This window comes from Ornithorhynchus anatinus, chromosome 12, assembly GCF_004115215.2.
Source record: "Ornithorhynchus anatinus isolate Pmale09 chromosome 12, mOrnAna1.pri.v4, whole genome shotgun sequence".
Taxonomy (NCBI): domain Eukaryota; kingdom Metazoa; phylum Chordata; class Mammalia; order Monotremata; family Ornithorhynchidae; genus Ornithorhynchus; species Ornithorhynchus anatinus.
In genome coordinates, this window is record NC_041739.1 from 1,218,019 (window position 1) to 1,241,348 (window position 23,330).

General features: G+C 55.4%; 1 protein-coding gene and 1 long non-coding RNA gene across 4 annotated transcripts in view; one reads left to right on the plus strand and one right to left on the minus strand.

Annotated features, from left to right (window-relative positions):
- UFSP2 (UFM1 specific peptidase 2) overlaps positions 1–14,145 on the plus strand; it is a 30,001-nt gene extending 15,856 nt beyond the window's left edge. For all 3 annotated transcript variants that reach the window (XM_029076948.2, XM_029076946.2, XM_029076947.2), the window contains exons 6-12: positions 730–922; positions 5,092–5,238; positions 5,342–5,506; positions 7,220–7,344; positions 9,075–9,151; positions 10,467–10,591; positions 13,998–14,145. In XM_029076948.2, coding sequence (XP_028932781.1) covers positions 730–922; positions 5,092–5,238; positions 5,342–5,506; positions 7,220–7,344; positions 9,075–9,151; positions 10,467–10,591; positions 13,998–14,084 — 919 coding nt within the window. In that variant the 3' untranslated portion in view covers positions 14,085–14,145. The remainder of the gene's footprint in view (positions 1–729; positions 923–5,091; positions 5,239–5,341; positions 5,507–7,219; positions 7,345–9,074; positions 9,152–10,466; positions 10,592–13,997) is intronic.
- Positions 14,123–15,299, minus strand: LOC114815582. The gene is made up of 2 exons (XR_003763380.2): positions 15,140–15,299; positions 14,123–14,605 (listed from the first exon to the last, which is right to left on the minus strand). It is a non-coding gene; the product is annotated as an uncharacterized LOC114815582 (long non-coding RNA).
- Between the last annotated feature and the right edge of the window lie 8,031 nt (positions 15,300–23,330).

The window sequence follows — 23,330 nt, forward strand, 5'->3', positions numbered from 1 at the left end:
GAGGACGCGGCCCGGGGGTCGACGGCGGGACGGGCGAGAACGGGGGACGGCGAGGAGGCGGGCGGCGGAGGAGCGGAGCTTGCGGGGTGGGCGGTAGAAAGAGAGAAGGGAGGAGAGGTAGGAGGGGGCGAGGGGATGGAGCCGTTGACGGAAGCCTCCTCTGGGTGGGCTCCGGTAAGGGGGGCGCCTACGCCGACCCACGGTTCTTCCCAGAGGGCCCCGCTGACGGGCCTCAGCAGGAAGCCTGTGTAGAAGAGCGGGTGGTCTAGTCCGGCGGTCAGCGTAATGATAATAATGTTGGTATCTGTTACGCGCTTACTATGTGCCGAGCACTGTTCTAAGCGCTGGGGGAGATACAGGGGCATCAGGTTGTCCCACGGGAGGCTCCCAGTCTTCATCCCCATTGTACAGATGAGGTAACCGAGGCCCAGAGGAGTGAAGTGACTTGCCCGCAGTCACGGGGCTGCCAGGTGGCAGAGCCGGCATTCGAAGCCACGACCTCTGACTCCCGGGCTCTTTCCACTGAGCCACGCCGCTTCTCCAGCCGCCCCTCTTCCGCTCCGGTCCCTGACCGCGCGCCTCTGGAGCCGGCAGCGTTCCTGCGAGCGAGGGCCCGTCCGCCCCCGGCCCCGAGCGCTCATCTCCGGTCGTCCGACCTCCGTCCCGGCCGTGAGGCCACCAGGCACCGAGCCCCTGGGCAAACAGAAGCTCCCTTTCCCCTTCCTGCAGAGCTCGGATTCTCTTGGTCGAGGCAATCCACCGCCAGCTCACCGACCTGGAGAGCTGCATCTGGAAGTACATGAAAGGCTCCTCCATCATAGTCCCAGAGCCGCTGCACTTCATGCTGCCGGGAGAGGAGGGTCTGCAAACCGTCGTCTATCCCTCAGGAATTCCGGACAGCGAGCTGGCCGCCTACCGGGAGGTAGGACCCGCTCACCCGCTCCGGCAAACCCCACGGGGAGCCGACGGATCGGTCGGTCGGTCAGTAATAATAATAATCATAATGTTGGTGTTCGTTAAGCGCTTACTATGTGCCGAGCACTGTTCTAAGCGCTGGGGGAGATCCAGGGCCATCAGGTTGTCCCACGTGGGGCTCACAGTCTTCATCCCCATTTTACAGAGGAGGTAACTGAGGCCCAGAGAAGTGAAGTGACTGGCCCACAGTCACCCAGCTGACAAGTGGCAGAGCTGGGATTCGAACTCATGACCTCTGACTCCAAAGCCCGTGCTCTTTCCACTGAGCCACGCTGCTTCTCTAATAATAACGTTGGTAAGCGCTTACTATGTGCCGAGCACTGTTCTAAGCGCTGGGGTAGACACGGGGAAATCAGGTTATCCCACGTGGGGCTCACAGTCTTAATCCCCATTTTGCAGATGAGGTAACTGAGGCCCAGAGAAGTGAAGTGACTCGCCCACAGTCACACAGCCGACAAGTGGCAGAGCTGGGATTGGAACTCATGACCTCTGCCTCCAAAGCCCATGCTCCAGTAGTAGGTTACCGGATGCCTCCTGTGTGCTGAGCGCTGAACTAAGCGACGGGGAGCGTGCAGTAGAAACTCCACCTCTCCCAGGAGGTCTTCCCTGATCAATCTCTCAACTCCCCACCGTCTACCCCCCGCAAAGACACTTTAGCGCTTCTGCATTCCCTCAGCTCCTGGGTACTCACACTCCCCTAAAGCACTTTTTTGTATTTGATAATAATAATTATTATTATCACTAATACTACTACTAATAGTAATTATGGTATCAGAGAAGCAGCTGGCTCAGTGGAAAGAGCGCGGGCTTGGGAGTCAGAGGCCACGGGTTCGAATCCCGGCTCCGCCGCCAGTCAGCTGTGTGACCTCGGGCAAGTCACTTCACTTCTCTGTGCCTCAGTTCCCTCATCTGTCAAATGGCGATTAAAACCGTGAGCCCCACGTGGGACAACCCGATCACCTTGTATCCCCCAGCGCTTAGAACAGTGCTTTGCACGTAGTAAGCGCTTAAATGCCACAATTTATTTATTTTTATCTTTTAAGCGCTTACTATGTGCTGAACACTATTATGCGTTTACTACTTACCAGTCACTGTAAGTACTGCAGTAGAGAAAAGATTTTTACTGAGTTGGACGGAGTCCACCCTCTTAATCCCCATTTTTACAAATGAAGTACTTGAGACCCAGAGAAGTTAAGTGATTTGCCCAAGGCCACACGGCCGGCAAGTGGCAGAGCCGGGATTAGAACCCAGGTCCTTGGACTCCCGGGCCTGTGCGCTTTCTGATAGGCCACACCGCCTCTCTGTGTCCACCCGCACCTGTGTCCGTAACTTTATACTTCCTTCCTTCCTACTGGTTGCACTTTATTTCAGTGTCTGTCTCCCCTGTTAGTTTATGAACTCCTTGAGGGCCAGGAGGAGATTCTACTCGAATAGGGAGACAAACATAAAAATATTTTCAACTAGAGCGATGGGGTCCAAATAAATAATTGAGTACAGCTTTATAATTGAGTGCTGAGGAAGATGTAAATAAATTCATAGGTGCTGGAGTGGGCTGAAGGGATGATATTAATAATGTTGACATTTGTTAAGCGCTTACTATGTGCAGAACACTGTTCTAAGCGCTGGGGGAGATACAGGGGAATCAGGTCGTCCCACGTGAGGCTCCCAGTCTTAATCCCCATTTTACAGGCGAGGTAACCGAGGCACAGAGAAGTGAAGTGACTCGCTCACAGTCACCCAGCTGACAAGGGGCAGAGCCGGGATTCGAACCCATGTCCTCTGACTCCCAAGCCCGGACTCTTTCCACTGAGCCATGCTGCTTCTCGTACCGATGTGTACATTCCAAGCGCTTAGCACAGCGCTCTGCACGTAGTAAGCGCTCGATAAATGCTATCGATCACGGCTCGGGGGGCGGGGGAATTCATTTGGGAAAGCTGATCGGGCGAGGTGGGATTTTAGGAGGCTTCAGATGTGGGAAAAGCTGGGGTCTGCTGACGTTGGGGGTGAGGGAGGGAGTTGAAGCCAGGGAGTGGCTTGAGCGAGGAGGGTTGTGAGGGAGGGGTGGCTAGAAGATCAGCTTGGGAGAAACAGAGAGCAGGTGGGGAGAACAGGTAGGTGAGGTGGGGCCAGGCGGCGGACAGCCGTGAGGAGCTTTGGTCAGACCTGAAGAGACCCAGGGAGCCGGTGGAGAGGTTCGAGAAGAGGAGAGATGTCGGCCAAACGGTGTTTCAAGGGTCGAGAAGAGGAGAGATGTCGGTCAAACAGCGTTTCAGGAAGCCGATCCGGGCAGTGGATGGCAAGGAGTGAGGCGGGAGGCCGGGAGACCGGCGAGGAGGCCCGATGCCGTAGTCGGGAAGCGGCGTGGCTCAGAGCCTGGGCTTCGGAGTCAGAGGTCATGAGGTGGACTCCCGGCTCTGCCACCTGTCAGCTGGGTGACTGTGGCCGAGTCACTTCGCCTCTCTGGGCCTCAGTGTCCTCATCTGGAAAACGGGGATGAAGACTGTGAGCCCCACGGGGGACAACCCGATGACCCTGTATAATAATGTCGGTATTTGTTAAGCGCTCACTAGGTGCCGAGCACCGTTCCAAGCGCTGGGGTAGATACAGGGGAATCGGGTCGTCCCACGTGAGGCTCACAGTTAATCCCTATTTTACAATTGAGGGAACTGAGGCACAGAGAAGTGAAGTGACTCGCCCACAGTCACACAGCTGACAGGTGGCAGAGCCGGGATTCGAACCCATGACCTCTGACTCCCAAGCCCGGGTTCTTTCCACTGAGCCACACTGCTTCTCTCCACTCTGTATCTCCCCCAGCGCTTAGAACAGTGCTCTGCCCCTAGTAAGCGCTTAACAAATACCGGCATTATTATCGGTCAAGCCTCGGAGAGGCCTGAGCTCGCAGCGGAGCGGTGGCGACCGGGTGTAGAGGCAGGAGCGGATGGGTGACACGTGGTGCCGGAAGAGCCGGCGGGACCCGGCCGTTGGCAGCGTGGGAGCCGAAGGAGAGCCGGGTCGAGGGTGAAACCGAGGATGTGGGCTTCGGAGATGGAGAGGGCGTCGTTGACCGCGTGGAGAAAGTTGGGAGAAGAGCGGGTTGAGGGAGAAAGACGAGGAGGATCCGTATCAGGTACGAGAAGCGGCGTGGCTCAGTGGAAAGAGCCCGGACTTGGGAGCCAGAGGTGGTGGGTTCTAATCCCGGCTCCCCCGCTTGCCAGCTGGGTGACTGTGGGCGAGTCACTTCACTTCTCTGGGCCTCAGTTCCCTCGTCTGTAAAACGAGGATGAAGACTGTGAGCCCCACGTGGGACGACCTGATCACCTTGTATCCCCCAGCGCTTAGAACAGTGCTTTGCACGTAGTAAGCGCTTAACGAATACCACCATTTAGTTTTTATTTCATTAGGCGCTGGCGGGATATCCAAGTGGAGGTTATGTGCCATTGTTTCAAACCATCCCAGAGCCCGCCCCCACCCCCGGGGCACCAGCTCCTCACTGAAGTCTCAAAAATGGGCATTTGCTCCCACGACTGCTCTTTCAGAGGTGGAGGGCGCATCAGAGTGGGAAGTTTCATTCAAACGTCACCTCTTTCCGCTTATCGAAAAGACGTTCACCTGAAAGTGGGATGCGCACTGGGGTGAACGCTGACCTGCCCTTCATTTCAGTGCGCTGAACTGATCATTCTGGGATTGTAGCCCTGGGTTGTGAGCAAGCGGCGATTAAGGACGCGGGGAGTTTCCGCGCTCCCTCTAGCATCCTTCTCCCCTCGGCCACGGCCGGCCCTCTGTGCCGCCGGCGCCGGGGGGCGGTTGCTGACCCGCGCCGAGTCGAACCGGGCCCGGCTTCTTGTAGGAAGCAGCGCGGCGCGGTGGAAAGAGCACGGGCTTTGGAGTCGGGGCTCATGAGTTCGAATCCCAGCTCTGCCACCGGTCAGCTGTGTGACTGTGGGCGCGTCACTTCATTTCTCTGTGCCTCCGTTCCCTCATCTGTAAAATGGGGATGAAGACCGTGAGCCCCACGTGGGACAACCTGATTCCCCTGTGTCCGCCCCAGCGCTTAGAACAGTGCTCCGCACATCGTAAGCGCTTAACAAATGCCAACGTTATTATTATTATCATTAGGAATTGCACGACCGGTTCCGGCTGCCGCGCGACAGACCGTACTTCCGCCGGTCCAACGCGTACCGCTTCCCGGACGATCCTCAAAGAGACGGCTACGTTCGGAATCCGCACGCCCACCTCAACCCTCTCGGCCCGGAGTGTGGGACGGTGAGTCCCCCCCTGGCCAAGGTGGGGGCGGACCCTGGCACGGGGAAGCGGCGTGGCCTAGGGGCCAGAATCTCACCGCGGCCTGGTGGCCTTTCGTGTACAGGTGTGCACCGTCCAGGGCACCTACAGCTATCACCACTACATGCAGGATCGGGTCGACGACAGCGGCTGGGGCTGCGCCTACAGGTCCCTCCAGACGGTCTGCTCGTGGTTCCGGCACCAGGGCTACACCGACCGGCCCATCCCCACCCACGGGGACATTCAGCAGGTACCTGCACCCGCAGAGCTCCGGGCCGGGTGGGGAGGAAGGGCTCCAGGGTGTTTAATAACGGTAACGGAGGCGATGACGCCGCTTTGTATCCGGCCCTTATTAGCCGCCGAGGTCTAGGCTGAACACCGGGAGATACAGGATAATCAGAACAGAAGCAATCTCCCTCTCCTTTCGTTCAGTCGTATTTCTTGAGCGCTTACCGCGTGCGGAGGACGATATTAGATTATATTATCGAGAAGCGGCGTGGCTCAGCGGAAAGAGCCCGGGCCTGGGAGTCGGAGGTCAGGGGTTCGAATGCCGGCTCTGCCACTCGTCAGCTGTGTGACTGTGGGCGGGTCACTTCACTTCTCTGGGCCTCAGTTCCCTCATCTGTAAAATGGGGATTAACTGTGAGCCTCACGTGGGACAACCTGATTCCCCTGCGTCTACCCCAGCGCTTAGAACAGTGCTCTGCACGTAGTAAGCGCTTAACAAATACCAACATCGTTATTATTATCATTGTTAAGTGCTTGGGAGAGTACAATTTGGCAATAAACAGACACATTCCCTGCCCACAGTGAACTTACAGTCTAGAGAGGGAGGCAGACAATTAAAAACATAAATAAATCACAGATATGTACGTAAGTGCCGTGGGGCCGGGACGGGGGATGTATAAAGGGAGTAAGTCAGGGAGAAGAGGAAAGGGAGGTTTATTCAGGGAAGGCCTCTTGGAGGAGATGTATCTTCATTAAAGCTTTGAGGCGAGGGAGAGTTCTGGGCCAAGTTGGGAGGAAGGGCTCCAGGGCATTTGATAACAATAATAATAATAATAATAATGATGGTGATGATGATGCTGTTTATCCAGCCCTTACTAGCTGCCGAACCCTAGGCCGAGTGCCTGGAGATTCGGGCTAATCAGATCAGAAGCAGTCGCCCTGTCCTTTCGTTCGGTTGTATTTATTGAATGCTTACCGTGTGCGGGGCACTGTACTCGGCGCTTAGGAGAATACAATATAACAATAAACACATCCCCTGCCTGCAACGAGCTTACCATCTAGAGAGGGAGACATTAATATAAATAAATGACGGATATGGGCACCAGTGCTGTGGGACTGGGACGGGGGATGAATAAAGGGAGCGAGTCGGGGCGACGCAGAAAGGAATGAGAAGGGCTTAGCCTGGGGCTTGCGGGGGAGAGCAGGGAATCTGATCGCCATTTTTCAGAAGAAGTAGCTGACGCCCAGAGAGATTGAGTGACTTCCCCAACGTCACACGGCCGGCATGGGCTGGGTCATGACTCTGGGCCCCACCTTCTGCCCACTAAAGCCGTGTGCATTTGGACCCTGGCCTTAGCTCTGGTGGGAGGAAATAGAATCTCGAGAGACACCAGAGTCCCCACTTGAAAAGTACAGATATATCAGTCGGTTGATCGTATTTATCGAGTGCTCGTTCATCCATTCAGTCAGTCATATTTATTTAACGCTCACTGTGTGCAGAGCACTGTACAGAGTGCTTGGGAAAGTACAAATAGAGACATTCCCTGCCCACGGTGAGGGCAGTCTAATGGAGGAGCTCGTGTGCAGAGCACTGTACTGAGCCCTTGGGAGAGTGCAGTATAACAGTAAACAGGCACATTCCTTATCCAACAGGGTGGTCTCTCACGAGAGGAAACAGCGGTGCCGTAACGGTCGTCTCTCTGTGTGTTTGTGCGCGTGCGTGCGGATGCCACAGGCGCTGGTGGACGCCGGAGACAAGCCGGCCGCGTTCGTGGGGTCCCGGCAGTGGATTGGCTCCATAGAAGTTCAGCTGGTGCTGGACCAGTGGCTGGGCGTGACGTCCAAAATCCTGTTTGTCAGGTGAGAGGGGCCCCACCCGTCATTTCCGTGGCTTGCTTGGGAAAAAAAGGGAGGCCAAATAGCGGAAGCGTTCCGTGATGGGAGAGGTGCGCTGGGTGCTCTGAGTTCCAGAAGGTCAGTCGGTAGCCCGGCTACTCGTTCGGCTCCGCCTCCGGTCTGCCGAGTGACCTCGCTGGGCCCCCGCAGCTGGAAAACGGGGAGGTCCCTGTGAGGTCACCAGTGGGCTGCCGGCCGGGGGGTCAGTCGATAGCCCGGCTACCCTGTCGGTCGGTCGTATTTATCGAGCGCTTACTGTGTGCGGAGCACTGTGCTGAGCACTTGGAAGAATGTAAGAGACCCAGCCAGCTTACAATCTAGAGAGCTGCTCGCTCAGCTCGGCCTCTGGCCTACTGGGTGACCTCTCTGGGCCCCCGCCTTCCCATCTGGAAAATGGGGAGGTCCCTGTGAGGTCACCCTGTGGGCCAGTGGCCGGGAGGTCGTTTGATAGCCCGGCTACTTGCTCAACTCAACCTCCAGGCAGCCGGGAGACCCCTCGAGGCCCCCCCCCAGCTGTAAAATGAGGCGGTCCCTCCGAGGCCACCCAATGGGTGGGGGGGCCGAGCCGGGGCCAGAACCCCGGGACTCCTGACTCCCAAACCTGCGGTGTCTTCCCCTCCTGGACTGTGCCACCTCCAGTTCAATCCAACGACCTCTCCCTTCCTCCTCCCACCCCTCCTCCCCATGCTTTTTTAGGCCAGGCCAGAATCCGACACATTGCCGAGCTCACTAGTCTGATATACTAGCCAGATGGAGAAGTAAACAAGTCATGCAGAGCGAGAACAAGAATGAGAGGGAGGGAGGAGGTGATGGGAATGAGAGAGCGCGAGAGGACGTACGCGCCCTGCAGCCGTTTAACCAGAATCCAGCTGGATCGCCGTTCTTCGGCACCGGGAATGTCCTCGATCGCCATGGTGACGGTTTCCCCCAACAGAGACGCTCTCGCTGGTTGTTTTGTCTAAACCCTTAAATAATGGCTTCTAACCCGCCTGGGGCCGGAGAGGGGCTTGGCCGATTCCCGCCCCCTCCTTGCACCCTCTTGGGAACGGGTCACACGCCCGTTAGCGGGGATAAATGGGGAGAGCTCGGCTAAGCAGAATATGGGGCTTTATTCTAGTCATTGCAACCTGAGGCTTGAGTCAGTGAAAAGTCACCCGTTCAGGATACCTTCCCAAATAATTTTTCTGCCTCAACCTCAGCCACTGTGCTGGGTGGAAGAGGGGTGGGGGGGGGTCTCGATGGCTGAAATCGCCTCCCGCCTCCGGGCTCAGGATGAGACTGGGATGGAGGAGTCCTCCAGGGAGAGTAAAAGAGCTTCTTTCAGAGATCCAGACAGCAGGGCCAGGCTGCTTCTGTCACGCCAGCTCGGCCTGGTTGGAATCCGGAACCTAACCGTGCCCAGATCTGGCTCTCCCCGAGCCCGCCAGGGTGGTCCGGGCTAAGCCTCCCCGTGTTGGGCGACGGATTCACGCACGAGCAGAGCCGCGTGCCTTGGCACCGCTGTCCCCGGCGCTGTCGGAACTTGTCCCCCATTGCCCCTGGGGCCTTCTGGGCCGACGCTACTCTTCGGGGTGGAGGGTTGCTGTGGCACCTGGCTGCTGGAGGCAGGATCCTCCCCTTCCCGACACCAGCGCAGCCGAAGCCCACGGGCTCAGACCGGCCCCAGACCGAGGCCCGGCCGTTCTGTCCCGCAGCCGCGGTTCCGAGCTGGCGGCTCAAGGAAGAGACCTCGCTCGCCATTTCCAGAGCCAAGGGAGCCCTGTGATGATCGGTGAGGTGGCAGGGGGCGGGGGGGGCCGGGCGGTGCCCGAACGCGGGCACTGCGACACTGCAACGCGGTGGCTTCCGGAGGGCGGTTAGCCAGGGGCTCTTCTTGGGAGGATTGGCCCAGAGAGCTGTCCCCGACGTTGGGGGAGAAGGAGATAAAGGGGGAAGGCGGAGCCAGGGGACGGGGCGGGTTGGTCCAGCGGGAGGGAGGACCCCAGAGGGCTCGGCCGGAGAGGACGGGGCCGGGGCAGTGGGAGAAGAAGGCGAGAAACAGCACGGCCAGCGAAACGGAGTTCGGGCCTGGGAGTCGGGAGGACCTGGGTTCCGATCCTGGCTCCGCCCCCTGCCTACTGTGTGACCTTGGATAAGTCACTGCACTTCTCCGTGCCTCAGTTACCTCATGTGTAAAATGGGGTTAAGACTCTACGCCCCGTGTGGGACACGCATTGTGTCCGACCCAATCGTCTTAGAACACTGCCTGCCACAGGGTAAACGCTTAACAGATACCATTAAAAAATGGTGGCAAGGGGGGCAACCAGCATGGCAGAGGAGGCTTGGAGGCAGGAAGGCTTGGGACCCGAGGGCCCGGAAGCCTGGAGTTCCCTGAGCGGCCAGGGGAGTCCAGCCCACCCCCTAGACTGACCAGACTGCAGAGGGCAGGGGAAGAAGTCAAACAGCCCCTCCTGGATTTGAGGCTTTTTTTTTTTATATATTGTATTTGTTAGGCACTTACTATGTGCCAGGCACTGTTCCAAGCACTGGGGTAGATGCACGCTAATCGGGTTGGACGCAGTCCCGGTCTCAAACGGAGCACGGCAGTCTTAATCGCCATTTTACAGAGGAGGAAATTGAGGCACAGAGAAGTGTCTAGCCCAAAGTCATCCAGAAGACAAGCGGCGGAGGCAGGATTAGAACCCGGGTCCTTCCGACTCCCAGGCCCCTGCCCCATCCACTAGGCCGTGCAGCGTCCGTGGTCCAGGACCTGTGGGAGGCACGGGAGTGAAACAGCTAAGACCCACATGGGGTCCCTCCTGGTCATCTGGGGGGATGGGGGCTGTTGGGGCGGGATCATCTCTCGTTGCCCCACCAGATGACGGGGGGAATTTCTCGGACTCTCCCGGCGGCCCGTCCCCCTTGTCCCGGTCGTGCCGATAGGCTGCGTGCGGAGAGTGGAAGGGCGGGGAGCGGGACCGTTTGTGTTCTTTTACCTCCGGCCCGCGGCTGCCGCTTCTCCACAACCCTTAGTGTAGCGCCAGTGCTTAGTACAGTGCCCGGCACCCAGTAAGCGCTCAACAAATGCATTATCATCGTCATCCCAGGCGGAGGGGTTCTGGCTCACACGATCCTCGGCGTGGCGTGGAATGAGACCACCGGGCAGATCAGGTTTCTTGTTCTAGACCCGCATTACCCAGGAGCGGAGGATCTGTCGACCATCTTAGAGAAGGTTGGTGTGAACCGGAGAGGGGGCCCCGGGGGCTGGCGCCGGGCAACGAAAGCGCCGGGCAACGAATGGGCGGGAGGCGGTGAGACTTAGTGGGAAGAGCCCGGGCCTGGAAGTCCAAAGACATGGGTTCTAATCCCTGCTCCGTCACTCACCCGCTGGGTGACCTCGGGCAAGTCGCTTACCTTCTCTGTGCCTCAGTTTCCTCCACCGTAAAAGGGGGGATTAGCTATGCGTTCTCCCTCCTACTGAGCGTAGTGGGTGGAACACGGGCCCGGGAGTCAGAAGGTCATGGGTTCTAATGCCGGCTCTGCCACTTGTCTGCTGAGTGACCTTGGGCAAGTCACTTCACTTCTGTGTGCCTCAGTTCCCTCATCTGTAAACCGGGAATTGAGACTGTGAGGCCCCACCGGGGACAGGGACCGTGTCCAACCCGAGTTGCTTGCATCCACCCCAGTGCTCAGTACAGTGCCTGGCACATAGGAAGCGCTTAACAAATACCACGGTTATTAATACGGAGGGCTGACACGATCCCTGACCCTTAAGGGACTGACAGATTGATTATTTTGTGCCGCGGTCACGAGTTGAGTCGGGAAGAATCGGTGATTTTGCCGGGTAAGAGCAAAATAACCCTTACTGAAATTCAGATTTTCCCGGGCTACCATTTCATTCGGCTGGTGCCCCATGCCTCCAGAGCTCAAGCGATGGGACAGCCGACAGGTTGACCCAGGTGAATTCCACGTCCCTCTCCTTATGCAATCTTTGCCCGCTCCTTATGTGGTGTAGTGGAAAGAGCCCGGGCTTCGGAGTCAGAGGTCATGAGTTCGACGCCCGGCTCTGCCGCTTGTCAGCTGTGTGACTGTGGGCGGGTCGCTTCACTTCTCTGTGCCTCAGTCACCTCATCTGTAAAATGGGGATGAAGGCTGTGAGCCTCACGTGGGACAACCCGATGACCCTGTATCTCCCCCAGCGCTTAGAACAGTGCTCTGCACGTAGTAAGCGCTTAACAAATACCAACGTTATTATCACACTGCCCTCTCCCCACTCCCCACTTTATTAGTGCCACCGTCACTCCTGTCCCCAGCACCACATCCACTTCCTCTTTTTCCACATTGTTTATGTAGGGACCTTCAACAGAATGTATTCATCTGTAAACATTCCCTCCAAGTTGGTTTTTGAGGAGTTCCCCTTTTAGTCTAAGTTTTGAGTCCTGCAGCCCCGTCTGAAGGTCGTTTCCCCACGTAAGCCGGACTCGGGATATGCTGACGGTGAATCTCCGGGGACAGAGAGCCCTAAACATCCAGATGTGTCCTACGCGCTCAGGGGCAAAGTTCCCTGAAGGTATGTCGGATGGGACCTCTGGGCAGGAAACGCTGAATCTAATTGTTTGCCTACTGTGTGTGTGATGTGTTACGTGACGGCTTGCTACGGGGAATTCCCTTCAGGCGTGTCATGTGCCACAGGTTGCCCTGAGTGACCTAAAACCCGAGCACTGTCGATCCTCTTGGGGTCAGAATTGCAGGTCCTGCACCCAAATGGCCCTTCGCCCCTTACCCCCATTCTCGTATCCACCCCAGTGCTCAGTACAGTGCTTGGCACAGAGGAAGCGCTTCACAAATAATTAATTCATGAGGAAGGAAGGTGACTGAAGGTTCAGAGGGAACCCGGCGGGGTTGGCCTCTGAGAAGGCAGAAGAACAGGCTCTCGTGAGGAGGACGGCTTCCCCTTGCTCGTCGTGGGCCGGGAATGTGCTCATTCAATAGTATTTATTGAGCGCTTACTATGTGCAGAGCACTGGACTAAGCGCTTGGAATGTACAAATCGGTAACAGAGACAGTCCCTGCCCTTTGACGGGCTTACGGTCTAATCGGGGGAGACGGACAGACGAGTACAATAGCAATAAATAGAATAGCAATAAATAGAATAGAATGTGTCTGTTTATTGTTATACTCTCCCAAGTGCTTAGTACAGTGCCCTGAACCCAGCAAGCGTTCTTTAAATCGAATGAATGAACGAACTGAGCAAGAGGGAACAGGAAAGAGTGGGGCAAGGCGGGGGAAACGATGTCTGCGCTAGACTGCTTGTTTTATTCTGCTTTGCTTTGCCGTCTGTCTCCCCCGTTTAGACCGTGAGCCCGTCATTGGGCAGGGATGGTCTCGATCTGTTGCCAAATTGTACATTCCAAGCGCTTAGTACAGTGCTCTGCACATAGTCACCGCTCAATAAATACTACTGAATGAAGGAACTTATCGACGGGAAGTCTGACATGCCCCGTCCAGCTGCCTGTGGAGAACTAAGTGAGGGGATGCTCCGGCAGGGAGGGACCACATCTCAAACAGCTTTGGGTCCCCTTTTTCTCCCCCAGAGCCTCTGCGTTAATTGATCATTAAATTGATGAATCAGTAGTATTTATCGAGCATCCTCTGTGAGCAGAGTCCTGCCCTGAGCACTTGGTCCCCTCTCTAATTCACTCAGTCGTATTTATTGAGCGCTTACTGTGTGCAGAGCACCGTACTAAGCACTTAGAAAGCACAGTGCGGCAACAGTCCCTACTCAACAACGGGCTCACAGTCTAGAAGGGGGAGACAGACAACAAAACAATTTATTCAGTAGCATCAGAATAAATAGAATTATAGAATTATATAACCTCTCCTCTGGTGGCACAGGGCTCACGCACTGGGGCCAGCTGAGCAGAGCTGCCCAGCCCCAGAAAGGGCACAGGCTGGGGGCAAAGCTTGTGCCCACACAGCAGCAGCATCACCCACTAATGCCAAGAGCTCGCATCTTTGTGCTCGTCTAATTATGTGCCGAGCCCCGGGGTAGATACTGGTTCCCCCATCTCCCTCCGCTCCTCCCCCTCTCCCTTCCCATCCCCTCGGCACCGTACTCGGCCGCTCAACCGTATATATTTTCATCACCCTATTTATTTTGTTAATGAAATGTACATCGCCTCGATTCTATTTAGCTGCCATTGTTTTTACGAGATGTTCTTCCCCTCGACTCTATTTATTGCCATCGTTCTTGTCTGCCGTAAGCCCGTCAAACGGCAGGGACCGTCTCCGTCTGTTGCCGACCTGTTCATTCCAAGCGCTTAGTACGGTGCTCTGCACATAGTAAGCGCTCAATAAATACTATTGAATGAATGAACGAATTAGATCAGACAATCCCTGTCCCACCCAGGTCTCACGGTCCGGCTCATCCCCACTTTACAGAGAAGGAAACTTGAAGCCCAGACAGGATAAGTGACTTGCCCCAGATCAACCAGCAGGCCAGTGGCGAGCTGAGATTCAAAGTCAGGCCTTCTGGCTCCCAGGCCCGGGCTCCGTACTAGGCGGAAGGAAAGGGCTAGCTCGTTCTCGGGGCACTGGGCGTCCTCTCGACCACTCACGGTATCTTCCCCCTTGCACAGGGCTGGTGTGGCTGGAAGGGCCCAGAGTTCTGGAACCAGGACGCTTACTACAATCTCTGCCTTCCTCAGCGGCCCAAGGTCATTTGAAGGAGGTCAAGGCCATCCTTGTAACATATACAAAATTATCTTGAATAAAGATTGAGCTTTATTTCACACCGTACATTCTCTTCAGTAGTTTCAGGGACTCCCTTCAGTAGTCTCAAGGACCATTTGAAGTTTATATCCAGGTGGGGCGGGGAATGGTCCAAAGTCGTAAACAACCCTCCCACCCGGTAAATCGAACTCCGTCAATTCCCTCCCGGGCTCACCGGCCCCGGCCATTTGCGGCGACGCTCAGCCCCTCGCCGGTTGGAAGAAAGATCCTGGACGCTCAGACGGTGGCCGACCCACCCGCCCCCCGCCTCTCTCTGCTCTGAACGCGAATTCGTGCCTTCTGAAATGTCCTCTTCACCAAGAAGAAGAAACAAACAGTTCTTCCTCCTCCTTCCTGGAAGGAGCTGATGGGGCTACGTGCTGGGTTAGTCCAGCCACACAGGTGGACAACGGCTACCATCTTCCAAGAACTTCCTTGAGGCGGACTCGGCCAGATAAGTTCTCGCATCCAAGATCTGTGTGAAGAGAGAGACAGAAACCCACACCCACCATCAATTCCTGCTCTTCCGGCAGACTCGTTCCCTCCCCACGCGTCTTCCCCAACAGCCAGCAAACCATACCGGGGCACGGTCTGAAAGTTGGGGACCCGTAGTCCGGAAGCTCCTCCTGGGGAGGGAATGAGTCCACCCGCTCTGTTGTGCTCTCCCGAGCGCTTAGTACAGTGCTCTGAACAAGGTAAGCGATCAAGTGGACAAAAACCTTTCTTCACACCTCGCACCTAAAGACCGCCGACCCTCCCTCGCTCGCGTTCTCTCGCTTTCTCACACACACAGTCTCTCGGGTGGATTTTGTTTTAACCTTTTTCATCCGGATCACTGGGGGCGTAGACTACGCGGCCCGCTGAAAAAGCGGAACTGCTAACGGCTTGCTTCCGCAGCCGGACGGAGAGGGTTTAGTATTTCAGCAGCGATGGGAAGTGCAGGCTCGTGCCGCCGAGGGCTCTCACTGCGCGACCGGCGCGATCTTCTCCCCTCCCACGGGCCACCTACCATCCGAACGCCGCCTCTTCCCGCTGGGGCTCCTCCCGGCTCCACGGGCTCGTTTCTTGCCCAATCCCGGGTCACGGGAGGCACCTTCGGGAGAGGGCCGGGGCGACTCCCCTAGCTTTGCCGGCCGCGCTCGTCCGCCGGCCGCGAGAAAAGCGGCGGGCGCCGGAAACCCGCCGGCCCACGCCGGGTCTTCCGCCGTCTGCCCGTCCTCGTTGCGCAGGCTGCAGTCGGATCACAGAGTCAGGGGACGTGCCCAGTTCTTCCCCGCTCGGTTCCCGGCGGGTTAGAGCAGGAGTGGCAGAAATCTGGGGAGAACAGCTTTAACGGCGGGCAGGGGATGGGGGTCGGTCCTGGGCTGCCGGGCCCAGGTGCCACCAAGCAGTGGGCGGAGCCATTGCCTGGGAACCCGCAGCTGCCCAGGCAGGAGAAGCAAAGTGGCCTAACGGATGATAATGATGATAATGGTATTTTTTAAGCACTTACTACGGAGAAGCAGCGTGGCTCAGTGGAAAGAGCCCGGGCTTGGGAGTCAGAGGTCATGGGTTCTAATCCCACTACACCATGCTGCTTCTACAGGCCCGGGAGCCAGAAGGACCTAGTTTCTAATCCCGGTTTCTCCTCTTTGTCTGCTGTGCATCCTGATGCAAGTCACTTCACTCTAAAGAGAAGCAGCTTGGCTTAGTGGAAAGACCACGGGTTTGGGAGTCGGAGGTCGTGGGTTCTAATCCCGGCTCTGCCGCTTGTCAGCTGGGTGACTGTGGGCTAGTCACTTCACTTCTCTGGGCCTCAGTTCCCTCATCTGGAAAATGGGGATGAAGACTGTGAGCCCCACGTGGGACGACCCGATGACCCTGTATCTCCCCCAGCGCTTAGAACAGTGCTCTGCACGTAGTAAGCGCTTAACAAATACCAACATTATTATAGGCCTTAGTTCTCTCATCTGTAAAACGGGGGTTAAGACTGGGAGCTCCGTGTGGGACAGGGACTCTGTCCAACCTGATAAGCTCGTATCTCCCCCGGCGCTTAGTAATAATAATAATGTTGGTATTTGTTAAGCGCTCACCATGTGCAGAGCGCTGGGGTAGACACGGGGGAATCAGGGTTGTCCCACGCGGGGTTTACAGTCTTAATCCCCACTTTCCAGATGAGGTCACTGAGGCCCAGAGAAATTAAATGACTTGCCCAAAGTCACCCAGCTGACAAGCGGCAGAGCCCCAGGTTGTCCCACTTGGGGCTCACAGTCTTCATCCACATTTTTATTCATTCATTCGATAGCATTTAGTGGGCGCTTACTATGTGCCAAGCACCGTACTAAGCGCTGGGGCAGAGACAAGGTAGCCAGGGGGTCCCACGTGGGGCTCACAGTCTTCATCCACATTTTTATTCATTCATTCGATAGGATTTAGTGGGCGCTATGTGCAAAGCACTGTACTAAACGCTTGGAATGGACAGTTGGGCAACAGAAAGAGACCATCCCTGCCCAATGACCGAATGACAGACAGCATTCATTCATTCATTCAGTAGTATTTATTGAGCGCTTACTATGTGCAGAGCACTGGACTAAGCGCTTGGAATGGACAGTTGGGCAACAGAGACAGTCCCTGCCCGACGACGGGCTCCCAGTCTAAACAGGGGAGACAGACGGCGGAGCGAAACAGAACAAAACAGAACAACATCCTCAAGATAAGCTGAATCATGGAGATAGACAACTCGGTAACAAAATAAATGTTGACGAGGGATCTGAGGCCCAGAGAAGGAGAGCGACTTGCCCGAAGTCACACAGCAGACAAGTGGCGGAGTCGGGATTAGAACCCACGTCAAATGGGGACTAAGACTGCGAGGCCCTGATGGGGCAACCTGATCACCTTGTATCCTCCCCAGCGTTTAGTACAGTGCTTTGCACATAGTAAGCGCTTAACAAATACCATCGTTATTATTATTACATCCCCTTGATTCTATTTATCATGATTAAGTTGTCTTGTTTTTGACCGTCTGCCTCCCCCAGTTAGACTGTGAGCCCATCATTGGGTAGGGATTGTCTCTATCTGTTGCCGAATCGTAATAATAATAATGTTGGTGTTTGTTAAGCGCTTACTATGTGCAGAGCACTGTTCTAAGCGCGGGGGTAGACACGGGAATCGGGTTGTCCCACGTGGGGCTCACAGTCTTCACCCCCATTTTACAGATGAGGGAACTGAGGCCCAGAGAAGTGAAGTGACTCGCTCACAGTCACACAGCTGACAAGTGGCAGATCTGGGATTCGAACTCATGACCCCTGACTCCAAAGCCCGTGCTCTTTCGACTGAGCCACACTGCTTCTCTAATAATAATGTTGGTATTTGTTAAGCGCTTACTCTGTGCAGAGCACCGTTCTGAGCGCTGGGGGAGATACAGGGTGATCAGGTTGTCCCACGAGGGGCTCACAGCCAATCCCCATTTTACAGATGAGGGAACTGAGGCACTGAGGTTAAGAGATTGGCCCATAGTCACACAGCTGCCAGGTGGCTGAGCGGGGATTCGAACCCATGACCTCTGACTCCCAAGCCTGGGCCCTTTCCACTGAGCCAAGCCCAACCTATAATGATAGCATTTGTTAAGCGTTTACTATGTGCAAAGCACTGTTCCAAGCGCTGGGGGAGATACAAGGTAATCAGGTTGTGCCCAAAGTCCCACAGCTGGCAAGTGGCAGAGCCGGAATTCGAACCCATGACCTCCGACTCCCCAGCCCGGGCTCCTTCCACCGAGCCCCGCTGCTCCTCTCCAGATGAGGGAACCGAGGCCCAGAGAAGTGAAGCGACCGGCCCCCAGTCACCCAGCCGCCACGTGGCCGAGTCGGGATTCGAGCCCGCGACCTCGGACTCCCCAGCCCGGCCGCCTGCCCCTGAGCCACGCTGCTTCTCCTGGGCCATGGGCTTGAATCCTGGCTCTGCCACTTGTCAGCTGTGTGACTGTGGGCGAGTCACTTCACTTCTCTGGGCCTCAGTTCCCTCATCTGTAAAATGGGGATTAAAGACTGTGAGCCCCACGGGGGACGACGTGATTACCTGTATCGCCCCCAGCGCTTAGAGCAGTGCTTGGCACATTGGAAGCGCTTAACAAATACCAACATTATTATCATTATTATTATTATTATTAACTCATTTGTTAAGTGCTTACTGTGTGCCAAGCACTGTTCTAAGCGCTGGAGGGGATGCAGTTTTGTTTTGTTCTGTTTTGTTTCGTTGTCAGTATCCCCCGTTTAGACCGTGAGCCCGTTGTTGGGCAGGGATGGTCTCTATCTATTGCCGAATTGTCCATTCCAAGCGCTTAATACAGTGCTCTGCACATAGTAAGCGCTCAATAACTACGATTGAAAGAATACAAGGTAATGAGGTTGTCCCACATGGGGCTCCCAGTCTTCATCCCCATTTTACGGATGAGGTAACTGAGGCCCAGAGAAGGGAAGTCTCTTGCCCAGAGTCACACGGCTGACAAATGGCAGAGCCGGGATTAGAACCCATGACCTCTGACTCCCAGGCCCGGGCTTTTTTCCACTGAACCGTGCTGTTTCTAATGCCGGCTCTGCCTGTTGCCTGCTTGGACGAGTCACGTAACATTTCTGTGCCTCTGTTACCTCATCTGTAACAAAGGGATTAATACTGTGAGTCCCACATAGAGAGGCAGCGTGGCTCAGTGGAAAGAGCCCGGGCTGGGGAGTCAGAGGTCAGGGGTTCAAATAATAATAATGATGGTATTTGTTAAGCGCTTACTACGTGCAAAACACTGTTCTAAGCGCTGGGGGGGCGACACAAAGTGATCGGGTTGTTCCACGTGGGGCTCACAGTCTTCATGCCCATTTTCCAGATGAGAGAACTGAGGCCCAGAGAAGTGAAGTGACTTGCCCAAAGTCACACAGCTGACCGGTGGCGGAGCAGGGATTAGAACCCATGACCTCTGACTCTCAAGCCCGGGCTCTTTCCACTGAGCCACGCTGCTTCAAATCCCGGCTTGGCCGCTTGTCAGCTGTGTGACTTTGGGCATTCCTTCATTCAGTTGTATTTATTGAGTGCTTGCTGTGTGCAGAGCACTGTACTGAGCACTTGGAATGTACAATTGGGCAACGGATAGAGACAATCCCTGCCCAACGACGGGCTCAAAGTTTAAAAGGGGAGACAGACAGCAAAACAAAACAAGAAGTCAGTTTACTTCATCTGTAAAATGGACATTAAGGCTGTGAGCCCCACGTGGGACAACCTGCTCACCTTGTATCCTCTCCAGCACTTAGAATAATAATGTTGGTATTTGTTAAGCGCTTACTATGTGCAGAGCACTGTTCTAAGCGCTGGGGTAGACACAGGGGAATCAGGTTGTCCCACGTGGGGCTCATAGTTTTCATCCCCATTTTACAGATGAGGTCACTGAGGCACAGAGAAGTGAAGTGACTCGCCCACAGTCACCCAGCTGACAAGTGGCAGAGCCGGGAGTCGAACTCATGACCTCTGACTCCCAAGCCCGGGCTCTTTCCCACTGAGCCACGCTGCTTCCTCAGTGTTTATTGAGTGCTTACTGTGTGCAGAGCACTGTATTAAGTGCTTGGGAGAGGACAGTACAACAATAAACACACATGCCCGGCCCACAGTGAGTTTTACAATGCCTGGCACTGAGTAAGCGCTTAAATACCATAAAATTGACAAAGTCACCTGTCAGTTGCGTTTATCGAGTGAGTGCAGGGCACTGTACTAAACGCTTGGGAGAGTGCAGTAAACAGAGACATTCCCTGCCCACAACGAGCTTCCAGTCTAGAGGGTCCGTTGGGCCACGGGGGGATGTGGCTCCTACCCGATTCCTGCCACCAAGACCTGTTCCCCGCCTCCAGGCACTGGCCCGTGGGTGGACGTGGCGAGTCCATTCCAGGCGCTTAGACCAGTGCTCTGCACATAGTAAGCGCTCAATAAATACGATTGAATGAATGAATGAGTCTCAGCTCTGCCTCACCTGCCGGGTGATCCCGGGCAAGCCACAGAACTTCTCTGATCCTCTCTTTCCTCACCGGGAAAATGGAAAGAATAATCCTGCCTCGCCGGTAAATAAAGAGCCTGGGCTTGGGAGTCAGAGGTCATGAGTTCGACTCCCGGCTCTGCCACTGGTCAGCTGTGTGATTGTGGGCGAGTCACTTCACTTCTCTGTGCCTCAGTGACCTCATCTGGAAAAATGGGGATTAACTGTGAGCCCCACGTGGGACAACCTGATTCCCCTCTGTCTACCCCAGCGCTTAGAACAGTGCTCTGCACATAGTAAGCGCTTAACAAATACCAACCTTATTATATGATGATTGACGTGAAGGCACGTGGGAAAGGTAACTACACTGGTCACGTTCAGTGTCCTCGTCGGGTCGCAGAGGGCGCGGACGGATCGATGGTCGGCATCACCGAGGGAGTGTCGGGATGTTGGGTGGTCCGTGCCGGGTCAGCGGGGGAGAGTCGGGGGGGTCGGATGGTCCATGCTGGGTCACTGGAGGGAGAGTCGGGGATGGAGCGGGAAGAATCAGGGGTGGTGGTTAATAATGTTAATAATGTTGGTATTCGTTAAGCGCTTACTATGTGCCGAGCACTGTCCTAAGCGCTGGGGTAGATACAGGGGAATCAGGTGGTCCCACGTGGGGCTCACGGTCTTCATCCCCATTTTACAGATGAGGTCACTGAGGCACCGAGAAGTTGAGTGACTTGCCCAAAGTCACACAGCTGACAAGTGGCCGAGCCGGGATTTGAACCCATGACCTCTGACTCCAAAGCCCATGCTCTTTCCACTGAGCCACACTGCTTCTATTCTGGGTTACTGGAGGGAGTTGGGAGAAGAAGGAAGACTTAGGGGTGTCCAGGAGGTGTCCAGGAGGGCAACCCGCACCTGGTCCCTCTAAACATCCTGGTGTCTGAGTTGGGAAAAGATTTCTGGGTCGGATGGACCATGGGACTGACCCAGGAATTTCTTCCTCGAGGCCTTATCCTGTCCCTTTCACCCCACAGCACTCCAGGCAGTCGGCCACGTACAAAGGTGGAATATATATGTATATATATTATCAGTAAATCCGTCTGTCTCCCCCTCTAGACTATAAGCTCGTCGGTGGGAGGGAATGTATCTCTTCCGCTGTTGTACTGTCCTCTCCCAAGCACTTAGTACAGTGCTCTGCACACAGTAAGAGCTCCATGAATGCAATTGACTGACCGACTAATAATGGTGTTTGTTAAGTGCTTACTATGTGTAAAACATCTGTAAAAATGGGGATGAACTGTGAGCCTCACGTGGGACAACGTGATGACCCTGTATCTCCCCCAGCGCTTAGGACAGTGCTCTGCACATAGTAAGCGCTTAACAGATACCAACATCATTATTATTATCATTATTAAAACACTGTTCTAAGCTCTGGGGAGGATATTAAGTTGTCTTGTTTTTGTCCGTCTCCCCTGATTAGACCGTGAGCCCGTCAATGGGCAGGGATTGTCTCCATCTGTTGCCGACTCGTACATTCCAAGCGCTTACTATAGTGCTCTACACATAGTAAGCGCTCAATAAATACTACTACTAATAATAATGTTGGTATTTGTTAAGCGCTTACTATGTGCCGAGCACTGTTCTAAGCGCTGGGGGAGATCCAGGGTCATCAGGTCGTCCCACGTGAGGCTCACAGTTAATCTCCATTTTACAGATGAGGGAACTGAGGCCCAGAGAAGTGACTTGCCCACAGTCCCACAGCTGACAAGTGGCAGAGCCGGGAGTCGAACCCATGACCTCTGACTCCGAAGCCCGGGCTCTTTCCACTGAGCCACGCTGCTTCTCCGTGGCTACTATTCTACTATTGAATGAATGAATATAGGGTGATCAGGTTGTCCCCCGTGGGGCTCACAGTCTTCATCCCCGTTTTACAGATGAGGGGACTGAGGCCCAGAGAAGTGAAGCGGCTCGCCCAAAGTCACCCAGCTGACAAGCGTCGGGCCGGGATTAGAATCCATGACCCCGGCTCCCCGGCCCGGGCTCTTCCACCGAGCCGCGCCGCTTCTCCAATGCCCCCGGTTGATCCCCCCCACCTCAACGGGGCTCCTCTGCACCTGGGTCTCACCCAGGGCTGGCTTCGCCGAAGCAGGTGGGTCTGGGCCCCCCGATGTTGGGCAGGGGCGAGAGGCGTTGCGCAGAGGGGAGAGCCCGGGGAAAAGAAGAGGAGGCGGTGAGAGATGGCGGAGAGAATCAGGAAGGAGAAAAATGGGAAATTGTGAGCTGGTATACTCTCCCATGGGCTTAGGATGGGGCTCTGCCCCTGAGGAGGTAGTCACTGTACCCAGCTCTGCCAGGATATTGGCTTCGCTGTGCACTGGGGTAGAACGTGATGGAAAAGTCACGGGGAGGACGGGGTTTGTGCGGGAGGATGAAGAGGTCTGATTCGGACACGTTGAGCCTGAGGTGACGGGAGGACCTCCGAGTAGAGATTTCTTGAAGGCAGGAAGCAATGCGAGACTGCAGAGAGGGAGAGAGCCATCAGTCCTGGAGATGGAGATTTGGGGATGGTCCGTATAGAGGTGGGAGTTGAAGCCATGGGAGTGAATGATTATGGTGCTTTGGGGGCACTTACTATGTGCCGAACACTGTTCTGAGCCCTGAACTGATGAGGTCGGACGCAATCCCTGTCCCGCAGAGGGCTCCATTCTTAATCCTCATTTTAAAGATGAGGTAATTAACAGATAAGTGGTGGAGCCTGGTTTAGAACCCGGGTCCTTCGGACTCTCAGGCTTGCGATCTATCCACTAGGTCATGCTGCGCTTTGATTTCGGCGTGGCTCGGTGGAAAGAGCCCGGGCTTGGGAGTCAGAGGTCATGGATCCGAATGGCGGCTCTGCCTCTTGTCAGCTGTGTGACTTTGGCCAAGTCACTTCACTTCTCTGGGCCTCAGGGACCTCCTCTGTAAAATGGGGATTAAGTAAGACCGTGAGCCTCACGTGGGACATCCTGATGACCCTGTATCTTCCCAGTGTTTAGAACAGTGCTCTGCACGTAGTAAACGCTTAACGAATACCAACATCATTATTATTATTTCTGACCCAAGGACCGAATCTCAACCAGGCACTGCACTCTTCCCACTCTATTTGTTATCCTTAGTTCTGGACCCCAGCGTGAAAAACTCAGGCAGGGTTGGGGGTAATTGAAGAGGAAGAGCCACCGAGCCA